Source organism: Scyliorhinus torazame, chromosome 12 (genome assembly GCF_047496885.1).
Source record: "Scyliorhinus torazame isolate Kashiwa2021f chromosome 12, sScyTor2.1, whole genome shotgun sequence".
NCBI lineage: Eukaryota > Metazoa > Chordata > Chondrichthyes > Carcharhiniformes > Scyliorhinidae > Scyliorhinus > Scyliorhinus torazame.
The window spans coordinates 218,059,105-218,078,477 of NC_092718.1; the positions used below are offsets into that span (position 1 = coordinate 218,059,105).

Sequence of the window (19,373 nt, forward strand, 5' to 3'; positions counted from 1 at the left end):
CGGCAGGCCCCTCCCCCCCCACGATGCTCCCCCCCCAATGGACCGATTTCCCAACAACGCGGTGTGGTCTCAGCGGTTGGGAACTCGGCGTGGCGGTTGTGGACACGTGCCGCTGGCAGGGGGTTAGGGCTTCCGTGAGGGCTGGGGGGGGGGGGGGGGGGGGACTGGTGGGGGGGGTGGCCAGAAGGTGGCCTGTGGGATCGCGGATGGCGGGTCGGGTCCGCGCAGGGCCGGCACCATGTTGTACGGCTCAACCGCTGCAGGTCGTCGTCGTGCGCATGCGTGGCCAGGGACTCGGCCGTTCTCCAGCCTTTTTCGGCGCCGGAGCTGGGAATTTCACCCAGCGCCGCCTCTCGCCCCTCACCGGTCCTGGAATCAGTGAGGGGTCGGCGCCGACTTTTGAGTTGTAAAACACCCGTGAATTCTCCATTTGAGCCAGCAGGGTTTGTGGGGGGGTTGTAGGGGGTGAGGCCGCGAGGAGGTTTGGAAAAAAAGATGAGAGTTTTAAAATCGAGGTGTTGCTTAACTGAGAGTCAATGTAGGCCAGCTAGCACCAGGGAGGAAGGGTGAACGGAACTTGGTACGAGAGAGGACATGAACAACTGAGTGATGGATGAGCTCAATTTACAGAAGAGTAGCACGTGGGATGCCAGCCAGGAGTGCACTGGATTAGTTTGGAGGTAACAAAGACATGTCCGAATCCTCAGCCACCTACAACATCTTCCTGTTTCTGTAACACTCCCAACTTTGAAAAGAGTTCCAAGGAATTGTGAAAATGATTTTATATTTCGAGTTACCAACTCTCCAGGGTTGTCTGAAAGACTCCAGAGACTGATGCTAAATCTCCCAAACATTGCGGCAAGGAAAAGCAGGGAGGAAACTTGCGGCATCATTAAAACTGTGGGCTTATCGTTTTCCCTGAAGAATTTTATTTATTCATGATCCAAAAACAAACTGGAGATGGAAAAAGAAAACAGCTGTTTTGATTGAGAGAGAAGGATTGCCCAATCAGACACTGCAGAATCTCCTTGCTGCAGAGAGGCGGGGCTTGGAGATGATTGATATGTCAACTGGCCAATGGTAGGAGTTTGTGAGGGTGGGGTGGGTAACGTGATGAAGCCTCCAGGTGTACAGGCAAGTAGAACTGGCAAAGACGGATACACAGGGGAGAATTGGCCTTACCTGTTTGTTCATGAAGACATAAATAATGGGATTGTAGACAGTGGCGGTCTTTGAGAAATAGGAGGGCACGGATGCCAAAGTGGGATGGATCACGATGTCCTTATCTACAGCTACAACCATGGCAAAGGTAGCATAGGGGAGCCAGCATATCAGAAAAGCCATCACCATGGCAACTACCATGCGTGTCACCTCCCTCTCCGCTCGCTGTGTTGTCTGACACTCTTTCTGTTGCTGAGCAACCTGCAGAAGAAGGAAGTGAACGGTTCATTTAACTCATTTGGTCTCTCCTTTAAGAAAATGGTGAAGGAAAGCAGCAATGGTCAACAGAGCAATGTCCCCATCAAACACTCCCAGGACAGGTACAGCATGGGGTTAGATACAGAGTAAAGCTCCCTCTACACTGTCCCCATCAAACACTCCCAGGACAGGTACAGCACGGGGTTAGATACAGAGTAAAGCTCCCTCTACACTGTCCCCATCAAACACTCCCAGGACAGATACAGCACGGGGTTAGATACAGAGTAATGCTGCCTCTACACTGTCCCCATCAAACAATCCAAGGACAGGTACAGCATGGGGTTAGATACAGAGTAAAGCTCCCACTACACTGTCCCCATCAAACACTCCCAGGACAGGTACAGCACGGGGTTAGATACAGAGTAAATCTCCCACTACACTGTACCCATCAAACACTCCCAGGGCAGGTACAGCATGGGGTTAGATAAAGAGTAAAGCTCCCTCTACACTGTCCCCATCAAACACTCCCAGGACAGGTACAGCATGGGGTTAGATAAAGAGTAAAGCTCCCACTACACTGTCCCCACCAAACACTCCCAGGACAGGTACAGCATGGGGTTAGATACAGAGTAAAGCTCCCTCTACACTGTCCCCATCAAACACTCCCAGGGCAGGTACAGCATGGGGTTAGATAAAGAGTAAAGCTCCCTCTACACTGTCCCCATCAAACACTCCCAGGACAGGTACAGCACGGGGTTAGATACAGAGTAAACCTCCCTCTCCACAGTCCCCATCAAACACTCCCAGGACAGGTACAGCACGGGGTTAGATACAGTGTAAAGCTCCCTCTACACTGTCCTCATCAAACACTCCCAGGACAGGTACAGCACGGGGTTAGATACAGAGTAAAGCTCCCTCTACACTGTCCCCATCAAACACTCCCAGGGCAGGTACAGCACGGGGTTAGATACAGAGTAAAGCTCCCTCTGCACTGTCCCCATCAAACATTCCCAGGACAGGTACAGCACGGGGTTAGATACAGAGTAAAGCTCCCTCTGCACTGTCCCCATCAAACACTCCCAGGACAGGTACAGCACGGGGTTAGATACAGAGTAAAGCTCCCTCGACACTGTCCCCATCAAACACTCCCAGGACAGGTACAGCACGGGGTTAGATACAGAGTAAAGTGGTGGAGAAGTGGTGAGGGAGCGGAGTGCGGGCGATGAATTGAGCTGGAGCGGTGGGGGGAGGGAGAGCAGGAGCGGGAATGAGTGTGGAGGTGTATGGGGTGTAGAATAGGGGAAGGGGAAGTGGGATGAGAGGGGATGGGGAAGGAAGGAGATGAGGAGTAAATGAGGGGAAGCAGGAGGGAAAGTAGAAAGGAGTGCGGATGAGTGCTTCGGAGGAGTGGGATTGGGGAGTGAGGGAGGAGAGGGGGACAGGATGAAAGATGGAAGGGGTGGAGAGGAGATCAGGAGGGAGGAGGAAGAGTGAAGGGAGAGAAGGGGAGGGGGAGGAGAGGGGCAGTTGGGAAGGTGAAAGAGTGGACAGGAGGAGGGAGGGATAGGTGCAGCAGAGGGAAGGGGAGAAAGCAGGATGGTGAAGAGGATGGTGGGGAGAGGTGGAGGGGCATGAGGGCAATGGAAAGGTGAGGCGTGGACAGGGGTTTGGAGGAGGGCGACGTCGGGGGGAGGGGAGGACATGTGAGAGGGAACAATATCAAGCAGGCCTGTTAATTATGTTGTTCATGCCACACCCAATAGCTGCTTCAATCATGTAATAGCCTCCAAACCTTCCTTGTTGGTGTTTGTGAATTAGTACCAGAGGCGAGTGATGTCTGTCATGATATTCAAACACACACATCATGATGGACACACCAACAGACAAATCAGAACACACAACACCACAACCAATCACACACAAAGACAGGAACCATATAAAAGCACGAACACGACACCTGGTGGACAGTAGGTCTGGGGACAAGGACACGGACACGACCTGTTTCAACATCACAAACAGGGAATCCCCACGTGCAGAGTATCAAGACAAAACTGTACATAGAAAGTTTAAATAAAATAGCGTTGTACCATATACAACTGTGTTGGCTCATCTGTGTGTCAGAACGCCCAACACCACATGGTACAGGAGTGGATCGATACCTGCCACCTAACCTGCCATTCTGGACATGGACCGCACCGACAAACCGCAGCCGTTGCAAGTCGCGGGGAACCTTGGTACCAATTGGAAGCTCTTCAGGCAGCGATTTGACCTGTACATCCGAGCCAACGAGAAACAGAGTGCCTCGGATGAAACGAAGATTGCACTGCTCCTCTTCTACGCAGGGCAGCACGCCCTCGACGTCTTCAACTCACTGGTGTTCGAAGAAGGGGAAAACCAATCCAAGTATGACACGGTCATCCTCAAACTGGACCAGCACTTTAATGTTGAAGTGAATGAAAGTTTTGAAAGATACCTCTTTCAGCAACGCCTGCAAGGTAAGGAGGAGCATTTTCAACCCTTTTTGACGCACCTCCGAATTCTAGCGCAGTCCTGCGGTTACGGCAGCACCACAGAGTCCATGATCAGGGACCAGATTGTTTTTGGCGTTGCCTCCAGTGGCCTACGCCAGCAGCTTCTTAAAATAAAAGGCCTCACCTTAGCGTCTGCTGTGGAAGCCTGTGTCCTCCACGAGAATGCAACCAGCCGTTTTGCCCGATTTCAGGCGTCCGAATTGGCACGGAGGGGGTCCCCTGCCGTCGAATCGGCAAGCCAGGCCGGCCACGACGCCGAACGCATCCAGGCCGTCGATTACTTCCCGACCCGCGGCCCCGACGAGAGCGGACGCTTCCCGCGCTTTTCGCGGTCTCCCGCGCTGATGCGCGCCAAAAATAACGGCCACATCGAGGGACGCACTGCGCAGGCGCGCCCGCTGCAAGATCGCACTGCGCATGCGCAGTGGAGCAACGAACGCCGTGACGTCATGACGTGCGGCAATTGTGGAGCTGTACACTTAAAAGGGCAATGTCCTGCTAAAAACCGACAGTGCCTCAGATGTGGCAAGATGGGCCACTACGCTGCCCACTGTCGTGCGGCTCAACCCATGCATCCTGCACATCCCCGACAACCTTGCAGACACGTCAGGACCGTCCAGCCCACGCATCAAGACTTCCAGTTAAGTGATGCAGATGACCAGGATGCCTTCCTCGTTTCCATCATCGATGTCAACAAGGTCAATGCCATCAATCCAGCCGATGAGTGGTGTGCCACCCTGACGGTCAACCGATCGCGCGTCACCTTCCGTCTGGACACCGGCGCATCCGCCAACCTGATTGCATATTCTGAATTCCAGGCCATGAAGGTCAAACCACCCATCACGCCATCCCGGCTCAAGATGGTTGATTATAACAAGAACGTCATCCCGTCCATAGGATCTTGCCAGCTACAGATAACTCACAAGACGCACACGGCCACACTCCCCTTCGAAGTTGTCGGCTCATCAAAAGACTCGTTACTGGGCGCACAGGCGTGTAAGGTCCTTCACCTGGTACAGCGCATTATGTCTCTCTCTCCAGATGAGATATCCGACTTCCTGGATGCTGAGTTCCACGCAAATCTCCATTCCCTCCTTGCTCACAACCAGGAGGTTTTTGAAGGCATGGGGACATTGCCATACACGTACAAGATTCAACTCAAACCGGACGCCATCCCTGTCGTTCACGCACCTCGCAGGGTTCCTGCGCCACTCAAAGACTGCCTCAAGTTGCAGCTGCAGGCTCTTCAGGACCAAGGGGTCCTATCCAGGGTCACGGAGCCCACGCCATGGGACAGCTCCATGGTCTGTGTAAAGAAGCCCTCTGGCGAGCTCCGCATATGTATAGATCCTAAAGATCTGAATAACAACATCATGCGGGACCACTATCCCATCCCGAAACGAGAGGAACTCACCAGCGAGATGGCGCAAGCCAAAATATTTACCAAATTGGATGCGTCCAAATGATTTTGGCAGATCCAATTGGACCCGGCCAGCTGAAGGCTATGCACGTTCAACACCCCTTTTGGCAGATTCTGCTACAACCGGATGCCATTCGGCATCATTTCAGCATCTGAAGTTTTCCACCGCATTATGGAGCAGATGATGGAAGGCATCGAAGGGGTACGTGTATATGTGGACGATTTCATCATTTGGTCCACCACTCCGCAGGAACACATGCATCGTCTACGACGCGTCTTCACCCGCATACGACAAAATGGCCTGCGTCTCAACCGCGCCAAGTGTGCCTTCGGCCAGACTGAACTGAAATTCCTCGGGGACCACATCTCACGATCAGGGGTCCATCCCGATGCAGACAAAGTTAGCGCCATCACAGCCATGCCACGGCCGGCTGACAAGAAGGCTGTCCTAAGATTCTTGGGCATGGTCAACTTCCTTGGGAAGTTCATTCCCAACCTGGCTTCTCATACAAAGAATATGCGCCATCTCGTAAAAAAAATCAACAGAATTCCACTGGCAACAATCACATCAGCTGCAATGGGAGGAGCTCAAGCACAAACTGGTCACGGCACCAGTGTTGGCGTTCTTTGACACGGCTCGCCCTACAAAGATCTCAACGGATGCCAGCCAATCTGGTATTGGAGCGGTACTCCTGCAAAAAGACAGCACGTCGTCATGGGCCCCGGTTGCATATGCCTCACGAGCCATGACCCCGACCGAACAGCGCTACGCGCAAATAGAAAAAGAATGCCTGGGCTTGTTAACTGGACTGGACAAGTTCCACGACTATGTGTATGGCCTGCCCCGATTTACGGTTGAAACTGACCACCGCCCCCTGGTCAACATCATTAACAAAGACCTGAACGACATGACCCCTCGCCTCCAGCGCATCTTACTTAAACTCAGGAGGTATGATTTCGAACTGATCTACACTCCGGGGAAGGATCTCATCGTGGCAGACACGCTCTCCCGAGCAGTGAGCACACCACCAGATGCGGAGGGGTTCGTGCGTCAAATTGAGGCACACGTGACTCTGACAGCAGCAAATCTGCCAGCTGATGACCCAAGTCTGGCCCACATACGCGCAGAGACGGCGACTGACCCCCTTCTGCAGCGAGTGATGCGCCACATGACGGAAGGGTGGCTCAAAGGGCAGTGCCCCCAGTTTTATAATGTGCGAGATGACCTTACCAACATAGACGGGGTCCTTATGAAATTAGACAAGATTGTTATTCCATACAGCATGCGCCAGATGATTCTTAATCAACTACACGAAGGCCACTTGGGCGTCGAAAAATGCAGACGAAGGGCCCGAGAGGCGGTATATTGGCCGGGTATTAATGAAGACATAGCCAACATGGTGCTCAATTGCACAACCTGTCAGAGGTTTCAGCCGGAGCAACCTCCAGAGACGCTTCTACCACACGAGTTGGTGACGTCCCCCTGGGCGAAGGTGGGTGTTGACCTATTTCACGCGCTCGGCAGAGATCACATCGTTATTATAGATTACTTCTCAAACTACCCGGAAGTCATGCCTCTACATGATCTGACGTCGTCCGCAGTCATTGGGGCCTGCAAGGAAACATTTGCTCGCCATGGCATTCCAAGGACTGTCATGTCAGACAATGGACCCTGTTTCGCCAGCCGTGAATGGTCGTCCTTTGCCGCAGCATATGGTTTCACTCATGTGACATCCAGCCCTCTACATCCACAGTCGAATGGGAAGGCAGAGAAGGGCGTCCACATTGCCAAGCGGCTCCTGTGCAAGGCGGCTGCTGCCGGATCGGACTTTAACCTCGCCTTGCTGGCCTATCGATCGGCCCCACTTTCCACGGGTCTCTCGCTAGCGCAGCTCCTAATGGGTCGCTCCCTCAGGACGACGGTACCATCCATCCTGGCACCAACAACGGACCATGAGACGGTTCTTCATAACATGCAAATGCAGCGTGATCGCCAGAAAAGTCAGTACGACACACGAGCGACGGACCTGCCCCCCCTGTCCTCCGGAGACAAAGTACGCGTCCATCAACCGTATGGTGGCTGGTCAGCACCGGCCGAAGTCCTCCGACGTGTGGCTCCCCGCTCGTTCCTGATTCGCATGCCGGATGGTTCAGTGCGTCGCCGCAATCGGCGCGCCCTTCGCCAACTTCCACGCTCGCAGCCACACAGTACGCACACGCCAGATCCTCAACAGTCTTCCGAGGATGACTTCGTGGAGCTGCCGCAGATCACGCCCTCTCCATCGCCACCCATGGCCACGCTTGCACATCAGCCGGTGGTACTTGACCACGAAACAAGGTAGGGTGTATACGAAACAAGGTAGGGGAACTGGCAGCGTGGGTTGGTACCTGGGACTTCGATGTTGTGGCCATTTCGGAGACATGGATAGAGCAGGGACAGGAATGGATGTTGCAGGTTCCGGGGTTTAGGTGTTTTAGTAAGCTCAGAGAAGGAGGCAAAAGAGGGGGAGGTGTGGCGCTGCTAGTCAAGAGCAGTATTACGGTGGCGGAGAGGATGCTAGATGGGGACTCTTCTGCCGAGGTAGTATGGGCTGAAGTTAGAAACAGGAAAGGAGAGGTCACCCTGTTGGGAGTTTTTTATAGGCCTCCTAATAGTTCTAGGGATGTAGAGGAAAGGATGGCGAAGATGATTCTGGATATGAGCGAAAGTAACAGGGTAGTTATTATGGGAGATTTTAACTTTCCAAATATTGACTGGAAAAGATATAGTTCGAGTACAATAGATGGGTTGTTTTTTGTACAGTGTGTGCAGGAGGGTTTCCTGAAACAATATGTTGACAGGCCAACAAGAGGCGAGGCCACGTTGGATTTGGTTTTGGGTAATGAACCAGGCCAGGTGTTGGATTTGGAGGTAGGAGAGCACTTTGGGGACAGTGACCACAATTCGGTGACGTTTACGTTAATGATGGAAAGGGATAAGTATACACCGCAGGGCAAGAGTTATAGCTGGGGGAAGGGCAATTATGATGCCATTAGACGTGACTTGGGGGGGATAAGGTGGAGAAGTAGGCTGCAAGTGTTGGGCACACTGGATAAGTGGGGCTTGTTCAAGGATCAGCTACTGCGTGTTCTTGATAAGTATGTACCGGTCAGACAGGGAGGAAGGCGTCGAGCGAGGGAACCGTGGTTTACCAAGGAAGTGGAATCTCTTGTTAAGAGGAAGAAGGAGGCCTATGTGAAGATGAAGTGTGAAGTTTCGGTTGGGGCGATGGATAGTTACAAGGTAGCGAGGAAGGATCTAAAGAGAGAGCTAAGACGAGCAAGGAGGGGACATGAGAAGTATTTGGCAGGAAGGATCAAGGAAAACCCAAAAGCTTTCTATAGGTATGTCAGGAATAAGCGAATGACTAGGGAAAGAGTAGGACCAGTCAAGGACAGGGATGGGAAATTGTGTGTGGAGTCTGAAGAGATAGGCGAGATACTAAATGAATATTTTTCGTCAGTATTCACTCAGGAAAAAGATAATGTTGTGGAGGAGAATGCTGAGCCCCAGGCTAATAGAATAGATGGCATTGAGGTACGTAGGGAAGAGGTGTTGGCAATTCTGGACAGGCTGAAAATAGATAAGTCCCCGGGACCTGATGGGATTTATCCTAGGATTCTATGGGAGGCCAGGGAAGAGATTGCTGGACCTTTGGCTTTGATTTTTATGTCATCATTGGCTACAGGAATAGTGCCAGAGGACTGGAGGACAGCAAATGTGGTCCCTTTGTTCAAAAAGGGGAGCAGAGACAACCCCGGCAACTATAGGCCGGTGAGCCTCACGTCTGTAGTGGATAAAGTCTTGGAGGGGATTATAAGAGACAAGATTTATAATCATCTAGATAGGAATAATATGATCAGGGATAGTCAGCATGGCTTTGTGAAGGGTAGGTCATGCCTCACAAACCTTATTGAGTTCTTTGAGAAGGTGACTGAACAGGTAGACGAGGGTAGAGCAGTTGATGTGGTGTATATGGATTTCAGCAAAGCGTTTGATAAGGTTCCCCACGGTAGGCTATTGCAAAAAATACGGAGGCTGGGGATTAAGGGTGATTTAGAGATGTGGATCAGAAATTGGCTAGCTGAAAGAAGACAGAGGGTGGTGGTTGATGGGAAATGTTCAGAATGGAGTACAGTCACAAGTGGAGTACCACAAGGATCTGTTCTGGGGCCGTTGCTGTTTGTCATTTTTATCAATGACCTAGAGGAAGGCGCAGAAGGGTGGGTGAGTAAATTTGCAGACGATACTAAAGTCGGTGGTGTTGTCGATAGTGTGGAAGGATGTAGCAGATTACAGAGGGATATAGATAAGCTGCAGAGCTGGGCCGAGAGGTGGCAAATGGAGTTTAATGTAGAGAAGTGTGAGGTGATTCACTTTGGAAGGAATAACAGGAATGCGGAATATTTGGCTAATGGTAAAGTTCTTGAAAGTGTGAATGAGCAGAGGGATCTAGGTGTCCATGTACATAGATCCCTGAAAGTTGCCACCCAGGTTGATAGGGTTGTGAAGAAGGCCTATGGAGTGTTGGCCTTTATTGGTAGAGGGATTGAGTTCCGGAGTCGGGAGGTCATGTTGCAGCTGTACAGAACTCTGGTACGGCCGCATTTGGAGTATTGCGTACAGTTCTGGTCACCGCATTATAGGAAGGACGTGGAGGCTTTGGAGCGGGTGCAGAGGAGATTTACCAGGATGTTGCCTGGTATGGAGGGAAAATCTTATGAGGAAAGGCTGATGGACTTGAGGTTGTTTTCGTTGGAGAGAAGAAGGTTAAGAGGAGACTTAATAGAGGCATACAAAATGATCAGGGGGTTGGATAGGGTGGACAGTGAGAGCCTTCTCCCGCGGATGGATATGGCTGGCACGAGGGGACATAACTTTAAACTGAGGGGTAATAGATATAGGACAGAGGTCAGAGGTAGGTTCTTTACGCAAAGAGTAGTGAGGCCGTGGAATGCCCTACCTGCTACAGTGGTGAACTCGCCAACATTGAGGGCATTTAAAAGTTTATTGGATAAACATATGGATGATAATGGCATAGTGTAGGTTGGATGGCTTTTGTTTCGGTGCAACATCGTGGGCCGAAGGGCCTGTACTGCGCTGTATTGTTCTATGTTCTATGTTCTATGACCCACCCTTGAGGCGGTCAACCCGAACTCGTCGCAAGCCCATTAGACTGGACTTATAACACCGTTCATATGTTCAAAAAGTTACACACTTCTGTATTATAACCTGTTGTTGTTTATCGTTCCAGATATCGTCTGACTGGACCACTGTTCAAGTTTTTTTTCTCGTTCGCATTCATGTTCTGTTATGGTACAACCTTGTTGATGTGACGCACCCGACATCGCCCCATGTAAATAGTTACGTCATATGCACATGCTGTACACAACACACACACACCCTTAGATGCACTCACGACACGATAATATTTATTACCACGTAGGCACATATCTTTGTAAAAAGGGGGGATGTAATGATATTCAAACACACACATCATGATGGACACACCAACAGTCAAATCAGAACACACAACACCACAACCAATCACACACAAAGACAGGAACCATATAAAAGCACGAACACGACAACTGGTGAACAGTAGGTCTGGGGACAAGGACACGGACACGACCTGTTTTAACATCACAAACAGGGAATCCCCACGTGCAGAGTATCAAGACAAAACTGTACATAGAAAGTTTAAATAAAATAGCGTTGTACCATATACAACTGTGTTGGCTCATCTGTGTGTCAGAACGCCTAACACCACAATGTCCGTGGAGAAACTAAACCATGAAATGTGTGGTTATACAGGAGGGTGCAAATTCAGCAGAGAGATTCTCCATACTCACAGTTCGGAGAACCACCAGCAGGCTGAAATAGGAGAAGATGATCAGACTCAAAGGCATCAGGAAACAAGTGACAAAAAGTGCCACCACGTAACTATTGTTGTTGCTTCCTCCGGTGTACCAGTTCGGTCCACAAGATGTTCGCAAACCTGAAAGCGAAAAATAAATGGTCCTTAACATCTCACCTGCGACTGTACAAACGCATAGTGCAATTACACAACATGTAAAGCAAATACTGGCCAGGACATTGATGAGAGCTCTTGTTCTTGCATTTTCTATTACAAATGTGGCCTTATTTTAACATTTCAGCGAACTTCCTCTCCATCATTGCAGCACTTCCTCTGTACTGATCCTCTGACAGTGCAGCACTCCCTCAGTACTGACCCTCTGACAGTGCAGCACTCTCTCAGTACTGACCCTCTGACAGTGCAGCACTCCCTCAGTACTGGCCCTCTGACAGTGCAGCACCCCCTCAGCACTGACCCTCTGACAGTGCAGCACTCCCTCAGTACTGACCCTCTGACAGTGCGGCACTCCCTCAGTACTGACCCTCTGACAGTGCAGCACTCCCTTAGTACTGGTCCTCTGACAGTGCAGCACCCCCTCAGTACTGACCCTCTGACAGTGCAGCACCCCCTCAGTACTAATCCTCCGACAGTGCAGCACTCCCTCAGTACTGACCCTCTGACAGTGCAGCACTCCCTCAGTACTAATCCTCCGACAGTGCGGCACTCCCTCAGTACTGACACTCTGACAGTACAGCACTCCCTCAGTACTGGCCCTCTAACAGTGCAGCACTCCCTCAGTACTGACCTCCTGACAGTGCAGCACTCCCTCAGTACTGACCCTCTGACAGTGCAGCACTCCCTCAGTACTGACCCTCTGACACTGCAACACTCCCTCAGTACTGACCCTCTGACAGTGCGGCACTCCCTCAGTACTGACCCTCTGACAGTGCAGTGCTCCCTCAGTACTGACCCCCTGACAGTGCGGCACTCCCTCAGTACTGACCCTCTGACAGTGCAGTGCTCACTCAGTACTGACCCTCTGACAGTGTGGCACTCCCTCAGTACTGACCCTCTGACAGTGCGGCACTCCTTCAGTACTGACCCACTAACAGTGCAGCACTCCTTCAGTACTGACCCACTGACAGTGCGGCACTCCCTCAGTACTGACCCTCTGACAGTGCAGCACTCCCTCAGTACTGACCCTCTGACAGTGCGGCACTCCTTCAGTACTGACACTCTGACAGTGCAGTGCTCCCTCAGTACTGACCCTCTGGCAGTGCGGCACTCCCTCAGCAGTTGACCCTCTGACAGTGCAGCACTCCCTCAGTACTGACCCTCTGACAGTGCAGCACTCCCTCAGCAGTTGACCCTCTGACAGTGCAGCACTCCCTCAGTACTGACCCTCTGACAGTGCGGCACTCCCTCAGTACTGACCCTCTGACAGTGCAGTGCTCCCTCAGTACTGACCCTCTGACAGTGCGGCACTCCCTCAGTACTGACCCTCTGACAGTGCGGCACTCCCTCAGTACTGACCCTCTGACAGTGCAGTTCTCCCTCAGTACTGACCCTCTGACAGTGCGGCACTCCCTCAGTACTGACCCTCTGACAGTGCAGTGCTCCCTCAGTATTGACCCTCTGACAGTGCAGCATTCCCTCAGTACTGACCCTCTGACAGTGCGGCACTCCTTCAGTACTGACCCACTAACAGTGCAGCACTCCTTCAGTACTGGCCCACTGACAGTGCGGCACTCCCTCAGTACTGACCCTCTGACAGTGCAGCACTCCCTCAGTACTGACCCTCTGACAGTGCGGCACTCCCTCAGTACTGACCCTCTGACAGTGCAGTGCTCCCTCAGTACTGACCCTCAGACAGTGCGGCACTCCCTCAGTACTGACCCTCTGACAGTGCAGCACTCCCTCAGCAGTTGACCCTCTGACAGTGCAGCACTCCCTCAGTACAGACCCTCTGACAGTGCAGCACTCCCTCAGTACTGACCCACTAACAGTGCAGCACTCCTTCAGTACTGACCCACTAACAGTGCAGCACTCCCTCAGTACTGACCCTCTAACAGTGCGGCACTCCCTCAGTACTGACCCTCTGACAGTGCAGCACTCCCTCAGTACAGACCCTCTGACAGTGCAGCACTCCCTCAGTACTGACCCTCTGACAGTGCAGCACTCCCTCAGTACTGACCCTCTGGCAGTGCAGCACTCCCTCAGTACTGGCCCTCTGACATTGCAGCACCGCCTCAGCACTGACCCTCTGACAGTGCAGCACTCCCTCAGTACTGACCCTCTGACAGTGCGGCACTCCCTCAGTACTGACCCTCTGACAGTGCAGCACTCCCTTAGTACTGGCCCTCTGACAGTGCAGCACCCCCTCAGTACTGACCCTCTGACAGTGCAGCACCCCCTCAGTACTAATCCTCCGACAGTGCGGCACTCCCTCAGTACTGACCCTCTGACAGTGCAGCACTCCCTCAGTACTAATCCTCCGACAGTGCGGCACTCCCTCAGTACTGACCCTCTGACAGTGCAGCACTCCCTCAGTACTGACCTCCTGACAGTGCGGCACTCCCTCAGTACTGACCCTCTGACAGTGCAGCACTCCCTCAGTACTGACCCTCTGACAGTGCAGCACTCCCTCAGTACTGACCCTCTGACAGTGCGGCACTCCCTCAGTACTGACCCTCTGACAGTGCAGTGCTCCCTCAGTACTGACCTCCTGACAGTGCGGCACTCCCTCAGTACTGACCCTCTGACAGTGCAGCACTCCCTCAGTACTGACCCTCTGACAGTGCGGCACTCCCTCAGTACTGACCCTCAGACAGTGCAGCACTCCCTCAGTACTGGCCCTCTGACAGTGCAGCACCGCCTCAGCACTGACCCTCTGACAGTGCAGCACTCCCTCAGTACTGACCCTCTGACAGTGCGGCACTCCCTCAGTACTGACCCTCTGACAGTGCAGCACTCCCTTAGTACTGGCCCTCTGACAGTGCAGCACCCCCTCAGTACTGACCCTCTGACAGTGCAGCACCCCCTCAGTACTAATCCTCCGACAGTGCGGCACTCCCTCAGTACTGACCCTCTGACAGTGCAGCACTCCCTCAGTACTAATCCTCCGACAGTGCGGCACTCCCTCAGTACTGACCCTCTGACAGTACAGCACTCCCTCAGTACTGGCCCTCTAACAGTGCAGCACTCCCTCAGTACTGACCTCCTGACAGTGCAGTGCTCCCTCAGTACTGACCCTCTGACAGTGCGGCACTCCCTCAGTACTGACCCTCTGACAGTGCAGTGCTCCCTCAGTATTGACCCTCTGACAGTGCAGCATTCCCTCAGTACTGACCCTCTGATAGTGCGGCACTCCTTCAGTACTGACCCACTAACAGTGCAGCACTCCTTCAGTACTGACCCTCTGACAGTGCAGCACTCCCTCAGTACAGACCCTCTGACAGTGCAGCACTCCCTCAGTACTGACCCTCTAACAGTGCGGCACTCCCTCAGTACTGACCCTCTGACAGTGCAGCACTCCCTCAGTACTGACCCTCTGACAGTGCAGCACTCCCTCAGTACAGACCCTCTGACAGTGCAGCACTCCCTCAGTACTGACCCACTAACAGTGCAGCACTCCTTCAGTACTGACCCACTAACAGTGCAGCACTCCCTCAGTACTGACCCTCTGACAGTGCAGCGCTCCCTCAGCACTGACCCTCTGACAGTGCAGCACTCCCTCAGTACTGACCCTCTGACAGTGCAACACACCCTCAGTACTGACCTTCTGACAGTGCAACACTCCCTCAGTACTGACCCTCTGACAGTGCAGCGCTCCCTCAGTACTGACCCTCTGACAGTGCAGCACCCCCTCAGTACTAATCCTCCGACAGTGCGGCACTCCCTCAGTACTGACCCTCTGACAGTGCAGCACTCCCTCAGTACTAATCCTCCGACAGTGCGGCACTCCCTCAGTACTGACCCTCTGACAGTACAGCACTCCCTCAGTACTGACCTCCTGACAGTGCGGCACTCCCTCAGTACTGACCCTCTGACAGTGCAGCACTCCCTCAGTACTGACCCTCTGACAGTGCGGCACTCCCTCAGTACTGACCCTCTGACAGTGCAGTGCTCCCTCAGTACTGACCCTCTGACAGTGCGGCACTCCCTCAGTACTGACCCTCTGACAGTGCAGCACTCCTTCAGTACTGACCCACTGACAGTGCGGCACTCCCTCAGTACTGACCCTCTGACAGTGCAGCACTCGCTCAGTACTGACCCTCTGACAGTGCGGCACTCCCTCAGTACTGACCCTCTGACAGTGCAGTGCTCCCACAGTACTGACCCTCTGACAGTGCAGTGCTCCCTCAGTACTGACCCTCTGACAGTGTGGCACTCCCTCAGTACTGACCCTCTGACAGTGCAGCACTCCTTCAGTACTGACCCACTGACAGTGCGGCACTCCCTCAGTACTGACCCTCTGACAGTGCAGCACTCCCTCAGTACTGACCCTCTGACAGTGCGGCACTCCCTCAGTACTGACCCTCTGACAGTGCAGTGCTCCCTCAGTACTGACCCTCTGACAGTGCGGCGCTCCCTCAGTACTGACCCTCTGACAGTGCAGCACTCCCTCAGTACTGACCCTCTGACAGTGCAGCACTCCTTCAGTACTGACCCACTGACAGTGTGGCACTCCCTCAGTACTGACCCTCTGACAGTGCAGCACTCGCTCAGTACTGACCCTCTGACAGTGCGGCACTCCCTCAGTACTGACCCCCTGACAGTGCAGTGCTCCCTCAGTACTGACCCTGTGACAGTGCAGCACTCCCTCAGCAGTTGACCCTCTGACAGTGCAGCACTCCCTCAGTACTGACCCTCTGACAGTGCGGCACTCCCTCAGTACTGACCCTCTGACAGTGCAGTGCTCCCTCAGTACTGACCCTCTGACAGTGCGGCACTCCCTCAGTACTGACCCTCTGACAGTGCGGCACTCCCTCAGTACTGACCCTCTGACAGTGCAGTACTCCCTCAGTACTGACCTTCTGACAGTGCGGCACTCCCTCAGTACTGACCCTCTGACAGTGCAGCACTCCCTCAGTACTGACCCTCTGACAGTGCAGCACTCCCTCAGTACTGACCCTCTGACAGTGCAGCACTCCCTCAGTACAGACCCTCTGACAGTACAGTGCTCCCTGAGCCGTGATAAATATGGGCAGAGAGGAATTCAGGTGAAATCTTTTTGTTGGGCAGTGTTGAAATTGTGGAATTGTTTATCACAGGGAGTGGTTGAGGTGAATAGTATCAGTTTATTTAACGAGGAGCTGTGTAATCCCACAAGGAAGAAAGGAATAGGAGAATTTCTAATGAAATGTGAGGTGGATGTGTGTACAGGGTCCTGGTCTCACATCGCCTTACCCTCAGGTACGTAGCTGCTCCAGCCAATGAGAGGTGGCACAGTCCAGGCGAATGACCAGATCCAGGTGAAGAGGCATCCCCCCACAGCATGCCTTTGTTGGAATCGAAAATCGCCCATCGGTTTGCAAATGACAATGTACCGCTCGAAGGCCAAGATTGCCAGGGACCACAATCCCACAATACCTACTCAGAAAAGACAAACAAGACATCTTAGCTTCTCTCTCTTCCCCTTTCTCTTTCGCGCTCTTTTTCCCCCTAATGGGCCAGAGGAACTCTCAATGATTCCCTTCCAATGATGTCTGTGTAACACCTCCCCCTCCCCCAGGTACAGGGAGGGCACAATTTCTGCCTTCCCCGTCCCACCCACAGGAACTTTCAGCCGAGACGGAAGCCTTTCCGTCCATTGTGTCAGTGCTACCTCTCTGAAAGAGCCATCCAATTAATCCCATTCTCCTGCTCGTTCCCCTTCCCCTGCACGGGTTAAAATGTGAAATATTCATCCAGTACCCTCTGGAGAGTTACTATTCGACTGAATTCCACGGCTCTGTCAGGCCGCACATTCCAGATTAATGCAACTCGCTGTGTTCACAAAATCCTCACCCTTCCTCTTGTTCTTCTCTCCTGTCTGCTAAATCTGTGTCCCTCTGGTTACCGGCCCTCCAGCTGGTGATTCAGCACCCGGCTGAGTTTTTCTCCATTCCTGAAGGGCTTGCTCATTCAATGCATTCCAATGGCAACTAGAATCCCGTTACCCAGATAACTATTTATTGACACCAATAACTCATCAATATCATGGCCAAACCCAGCCCCATCCTCACCCCATGGCTTTACTGATGGGTGTCCCTTGGTGGGGGTGGGGAGGGAGTGAGAAGGGATGGGGGGGTCATTGAATCATTGGGCAGCCTCTCTCAGTCATGCTGGCTGATTTCCCCTTCTGTAACCCATAGCCACTGTGGCTAATAATCAGTAGATTACAATCGCCTCAAATCAGCTAACTTGTGAATTCAAGCACTCAAATCATCAAAAACTAGTGAATGGGTTACAGACAGCGATCAACAAGGTTGATGGGATTAGCCTTTGCCTCAAGAATACAAAAGCAAGGAACTGACGCTTCTGTTAGAGAGAGTCCCGATCAGGTTCCACCCAGAGTGACTACATCCAGTTCTGGGCACAGCACCTCGGGAATGAGAAAGTAACCTTGCAGGAATCCCCGCAGAGATTCACCAGGGCAATATCACTGAAACAATTAGATGTGATTTAAGGGTTAAATTGGGAGAGCCGGTTGAATATACCTGGCTTGTACCGGCTAAATTTTGCTCGTTATGTATTCTGCCCTCACCTCCCTGGGTGGGGGTGGGAAGTCCAGAGCAAGTGGGGGGGGGGCGGGGGGCACAATCTGAAATTAATAGCCAGGATGTTCGAGGACGATCTCGGGAAGTATCCATTCACACAAAGGGTCATGAAAATCTAGAACTGCTGCCCCCAACACGAACCGTGCGCACTGGGCGGAGGGGGCAGCAATTGAATCTTTGAGACTGTGATTGATTTTTAAAAATAAACTTAGAGTACCCAATTATTTGTTTTCCCAATTCAGGGGGAATTTAGTGCGGCCCATCCACCTACCCTGCACATCTCTGGGTTGTGGGGGCGAGACCCACGCAGACACGGGGAGAATGTGCAAGCTCCCCACGGACAGTGTGAGACTGTGATTGATAAGTGTTTGGTTGGGACAAGGTTATGAAGTAAAGGAGTGCAGATGGAGTACGAAGGTCAGCCACAATCTGAGTGAGCAACAGAACAATCCAGCGACTCCTATTCCTGAGGTTCCTGACACAAAGCAGAGTGGGGCCAGATGTGTGCAGCTTAGTTCCTCACTGAGTCTGGGAAAAACGTGCTCCGAACAATGGGACCAGGGCTGTTGGGGGGGGGGGGGGGGCCTGGCGGTAGGGATAGGGTGCAGTGGGGGAGGTGTGCAAATATCCTGCAGAGAAATGGAGACGCCTCAGGAACACTCACCTGTCAGGGACACCATGAAACCTTCGAACTGACACACCGACTCCCCCAGAGTGAAGTAGCCATTAACATTGTTGGAGAAACTGATGGTGCTGCCGAAGAAAGTGACCATCAAGTCAGCGATGGCCAGATTCACGAGGATGTAATTGAGCGGCGAGCGTAGCCTCTTGTATTTGATGGACACGAGCATGACCATCCCGTTCATGAAGGCGGCCAAGATGACCACCGTGCCCATGAGGGTGGCCACGGCCATGTAGGTACTCTTTGGGGCAACATGTGGCCACTGGGGGCCATCAAAGGCACCGACGGTCGTATTGTGAGTGATGATGGCAACGGTGGAAAAACCCATCGGTCTTCGAGGGGGAAATTCACTGAACCCGAGTCCGTCGATTCTCTTTCTGTCTCTGCAGAATTCAGTTAACTGGTCATTGCTGTCTGTAGGGTTGCTGAACCTTATAAAGCTGAAACAGCTTAACAACATCATCAAATAGATTTCTCCCTCCGCCATGTCGTAATCTTTCTTGACATCGATTTAAAATAACCAGTAGCTTCGAGGGGATTTCTGTTTAAAGTGCTTTCATTAATCAAGGATTCAGAATCTGCGGCTAATTTCCATTCATCACTCATGCAGAGTACGTCTGGTTTTATTTCCAAGAAGGTTTCCTCCAGCATTGTTTCTCTGCG

At 52.5% G+C, this 19,373-nt stretch overlaps 1 protein-coding gene across 1 annotated transcript in view; it reads right to left on the reverse strand.

Annotated features, from left to right (window-relative positions):
• The window catches only part of LOC140386986 (pinopsin-like), a 37,683-nt gene extending 18,789 nt beyond the window's left edge, over positions 1-18,894 (reverse strand). The window contains exons 1-4 of the mRNA XM_072469943.1: positions 18,693-18,894; positions 16,677-16,859; positions 11,263-11,408; positions 1,183-1,422 (exon numbers count right to left, since the gene is read on the reverse strand). Coding sequence (XP_072326044.1) covers positions 1,183-1,422; positions 11,263-11,408; positions 16,677-16,859; positions 18,693-18,894 — 771 coding nt within the window. The remainder of the gene's footprint in view (positions 1-1,182; positions 1,423-11,262; positions 11,409-16,676; positions 16,860-18,692) is intronic.
• Positions 18,895-19,373: the final 479 nt, after the last annotated feature.